This window comes from Tupaia chinensis, unplaced genomic scaffold (genome assembly GCF_000334495.1).
Source record: "Tupaia chinensis unplaced genomic scaffold, TupChi_1.0 Scaffold000403_1, whole genome shotgun sequence".
NCBI lineage: Eukaryota > Metazoa > Chordata > Mammalia > Scandentia > Tupaiidae > Tupaia > Tupaia belangeri.
This window is the reverse complement of record NW_006159905.1, coordinates 340,329-344,350: the sequence shown is the minus strand read 5'-3', so window position 1 is coordinate 344,350 and position 4,022 is coordinate 340,329. Positions and strand designations below refer to the sequence as shown.

Here is a 4,022-nt window from a genome sequence, read left to right as displayed (position 1 = left end):
GCCATGCCTTTGCAGCCGCTTGGCTTCTGACCCGTCGAGCCTTGTGGAACAAGAAGTCCTGTCCTTTCCTCTTCCCTGCCGAGCTCTTCACCTGCCCTCCTCCCAGAGCGTGGCCCTGCCCAGCCCCTCTTGTCTCCTCCCCAGGTGATTTGTTGTGAGGGGAACGCAGGCTTCTATGAGGTGGGCTGCGTCTCCACACCACTGGAAGGTAGGCCCTGGTCAGCCCCTCACCTCTGTCCCACCTCCCACACTGAAAGGACCGGTGGGCCTGACCTGCATTTTCTCTGGGTCACCTCACAGGCAAAGCCCCCACGTGCTTTGAAAACCTTCCCTCTCTCCCCTGGGGCAGGGTCCCTGACCTTATGCTCTTCATTCCAGTCCACTGTCCCCACACGCACAAGTACCAAGTCCCAGGCCGCTGCCTCACAACCTGCGATGTCATCTTCTGATTTCGGGAAGGCCGGGAAGGCCTCAGAGCTGAGGGTCCTGCTGCTGCTCCTTCCCCCAGGGCTGGAGAGGGGTTTGGGCCGCAAGGTCTCAGTCCCTCTCCTCCCTGTGTTACAGCTGGCTACTCAGTCCTGGGCTGGAATCATCCAGGCTTTGCTGGAAGCACGGTGAGACCCTCTGGAGCCCTTCCCTTCCTGAATTACCTGGCTTGCTCTGGTCACCCCCTGGAGGGAGGAAGGGGCCTCCTTCTGGGAAGACCTCTCACTTGCCAGGAGGCCGTGGAGCATCTGGGTGGCCACCTCTCCTCTCAGTCTGGGTAGCAGGACCGGAGGAGGCGGGCCTCTCTGTAAACCTGTCTCTGGGAGAGGAGAGCACCCCCCTTCTCTTCTCTGCCTTCTCTGTCGCAGGGTGGCCGCAGAAAGGGCTGATGTTGAGTGGGCGCAGGTGGTAGGCGAGGTGGCCTTCAGCACTGACCACTCCTGCCTTTGCTCTTCCTCCTTCAGGGCGTCCCGTTCCCACAGAACGAGGCCAATGCCATGGACGTGGTGGTCCAGTTTGCCATCCACCGCCTGGGCTTCCAGCCCCAGGACATCGTCGTCTACGCCTGGTCCATTGGCGGCTTCACTGGTACGGGCCTCCCTCCACTCTCTGCCGTAGATGCATCCTCCCCTGCTCACACCCCTGGTGCCCTGGGGGGGGGGGAGGCTTGAGGAAGAAGAGGGAGGACGTGGAATTTCTGGGGGGCCTGGAAGAAGGTATCTACCTTTCCTTCTCCCCGGGCCTGATGGTTAAAGTGACCAGGGTCCCGGGGTGGGACACTAGGGAGCACGTGTTTCCTCCGCCCACGGTCTTCGTGCACTTGTGTGTTCACTCGCCCCCTCTCCACGTAGTGTTCTGAGAGAAGTACGGGTTAGGCAGAGACCGGGGGTTTGCAGTCGGTCCCGGGGATGAGGTTAGCGTGGGTCAGGAGGAGGGCAGGAGTCCTCTGTCCTCATCCTTCTTCCCTGTCTTGGCACCAGCCACGTGGGCAGCCATGTCCTACCCAGACGTTAGTGCTGTGATCCTGGACGCCTCCTTCGATGACCTGGTGCCCTTGGCTTTGAAGGTCATGCCGGACAGCTGGAGTGAGTGCAGCCCCCAGGCCTGGCTCTCTACCCGGGGATGGTTCCCTTTTCTGTGGCTTGGGAATAGGTCACCCAGAGTTGAGAAGCAGAGACTTCCCTCTGTGGGGGCCTCAGCCTTCTGTGTGTATGAACGTTGGGGACTTTATGTTGGGCAAGGACCTTGTCCCTGCCATTCCTTCACCTTCTTCCCACTCTAGGGGGCCTGGTGACCAGGACTGTGAGGCAGCACCTCAATCTAAACAATGCGGAGCAGCTGTGCAGGTGAGGCCAGGCCTGTCCAGCCTCCAGCGCAACACCCACCCTCCCCAGCTCTGCTGGGCCTGCAGACGTGGAAGTCAGTGCTGAAGTGCAAGTGGGCAGGTGGCCACTGTCCCACACCCTGCGTCACTGCTCCCACCCACTCTGGCTGTACCCTCCCAGGTCTTCTGGAACCCTGGACCTCTTCATGGCCTGGCAGCCAAAGGGTTCATGCCTGGCACAGCAGGAGTCTCCTAGCAGGGCCAGTCTCTGAGCAATAGCCATTCTTAAATATTGTGATTCTGGGCCAGCCAGGGGTGTTGGTTAAGGCGGTTGAATCCTGTGTGGCGGGTTGTGCAGTTTGAGTCCCAGGCACGGTAGCTTGAGAGACACTGGTCACATGTGCGTCCATGCCCAGAGTCCCAAGGGGACAGTGGGGGGAAAGAGATCGCCACGTGGCTATCCCGGGGGTGTGCGTGTGCCTGATTTGTTTTCCCTCTTCCACCTTCTGGCAAGCACACACACCCTATACAAACTAAAGAAACAAAATTCCGGTTCTCACCTCAGAGAAGGGCTGCGCCACGGGGTGCTGCCCGTGAGGGGTTGGCCGGGCCAGTCGTCACCTGGCCGAGCGCTCCCTCCCGTGCTCTGCCCTCCACAGGTACCAGGGCCCCGTGCTGCTGATCCGGAGAACCAAGGACGAGATCATCACCACCACGTGAGTGCCTGGGAAGCTCCGCCCCCCCTCCCCTGCCCATCTGCAGCCCCTCCAGGCTAACTTCTCATCCCCAGGGTTCCCGAGGACATCATGTCCAACCGAGGCAATGACCTCCTCCTGAAGCTTCTGCAGCATCGGTGAGAGCCAGGGTGTGCGTGTGTGCGGTGGGGCTGGACGTGGATATCTGCACACCCAGCACAGGGAGGGAGGGAGACGGCTCTGGTGAGGAAGACAGAGTCCGGTCCTACCCTATCCCTCTGTAGGTATCCCCGTGTGATGGCCGACGAAGGTCTTCAGGTGGTAAGGCAGTGGTTGGAGGCCTCTTCACAGGTGGAGGAAGGTAGGAGGGGGCCCTGTGACCCCCATCTATGATCTTCGGGCGATGGCCTGGTAAGGCCAGGTTGCCGACAGGCCTTCGCTTCTGTCCCTAACAGCCTCGATTTACAGCCGATGGGAAGTGGAGGAGGACTGGTGTCTGTCTGTCCTCCGCTCCTACCAGGCAGAACACGGGCCTGACTTCCCCTGGAGCGTAGGTAAGGAGGTCTGGGGGCAGGAAGGGGGAAGAGCCTGAGGACAGGAGGCGTAGCCGATGCCTCCCTGTACCGCGTGCCTGCTCTCCACAGGGGAGGACATGAGCGCGGACGGACGGCGGCAGCTGGCTTTGTTTCTGGTGAGCTACTGAGGCGGGCAGAAGAGGGTGGGTGGCCAGGAGGGAGAGGCAGGCAGTGGCAGCTTTTGTAGAGCAGATGGTGGTTCGGAGCCTGGAGGGCAGCTGCTGCTCACTGCAGTGCTCTGCACGGCCCCTTCTCTGCAGGCGCGAAAGCATCTGCACAACTTCGAGGCCACACACTGCACCCCGCTCCCGGCCCAGAACTTCCAGATGCCCTGGCACCTCTAGGGACCATGCTGAGACTCACTCTAGAAGAATGAGCCATGAGGAGCCATGAGAAAGGAGCCACTTATTTGTGATTCTGTGTTCATGTTGCTGTTTATAGTTCGTGGAAGTGGGGGACCATCCCCCTTCTCACCTTGCACGTTTCCTGTCATCCTGCCCTTCTTCAACGCACACCCTGCATAATAAATGGATTATTCCTAATAATTAATAAAAAGGTATTTTTTCTACTATCTGGCTAATTGTGTGACTTCCGAAGTGTCCAGGGAGCGCAGCGGGCCCAAAGGGTTGAGCTTTGGGAAACCCCCAACCTAGGCAGCCGTTTTACCCCTCCCCATCTGTGCATGTCCCAGGCATCCAGCCCCAGCCTGAACTGTCCTCGTATAGCAGGTCCAAAAGCCACCATCCCCTTATCACCACGCACAGCCTCTCGGCCCCACCCTCCCTCGGTCATTCCCTCGGAGCCCATGGTTGCCCCCTCTTGTTTAAGCTCATGAGTTTCTTTGCCTACAAAGTATTAATACTTTCTTTCTTAAATTATTTTATTATTTTAAGTTTGCTATGGTGCATGTTTGCTCACCAGAGAGAGAGAAAGGTGAGAAAG

The 4,022-nt window shown here is 59.2% G+C and overlaps 1 protein-coding gene across 1 annotated transcript in view; it reads left to right on the top strand.

The window, feature by feature from the left end:
* Nucleotides 1–3,651, top strand: part of ABHD16A (abhydrolase domain containing 16A, phospholipase) — a gene marked incomplete in the record, with an annotated part of 16,358 nt that extends 12,707 nt beyond the window's left edge. The window contains 11 exon segments of the mRNA XM_014590073.1: nt 145–208; nt 565–614; nt 951–1,074; nt 1,467–1,571; nt 1,769–1,832; nt 2,470–2,526; nt 2,601–2,663; nt 2,790–2,866; nt 2,961–3,059; nt 3,150–3,196; nt 3,341–3,651. Of these exon segments, the coding sequence (XP_014445559.1) occupies nt 145–208; nt 565–614; nt 951–1,074; nt 1,467–1,571; nt 1,769–1,832; nt 2,470–2,526; nt 2,601–2,663; nt 2,790–2,866; nt 2,961–3,059; nt 3,150–3,196; nt 3,341–3,424 (834 nt within the window).
* Nucleotides 3,652–4,022: the final 371 nt, after the last annotated feature.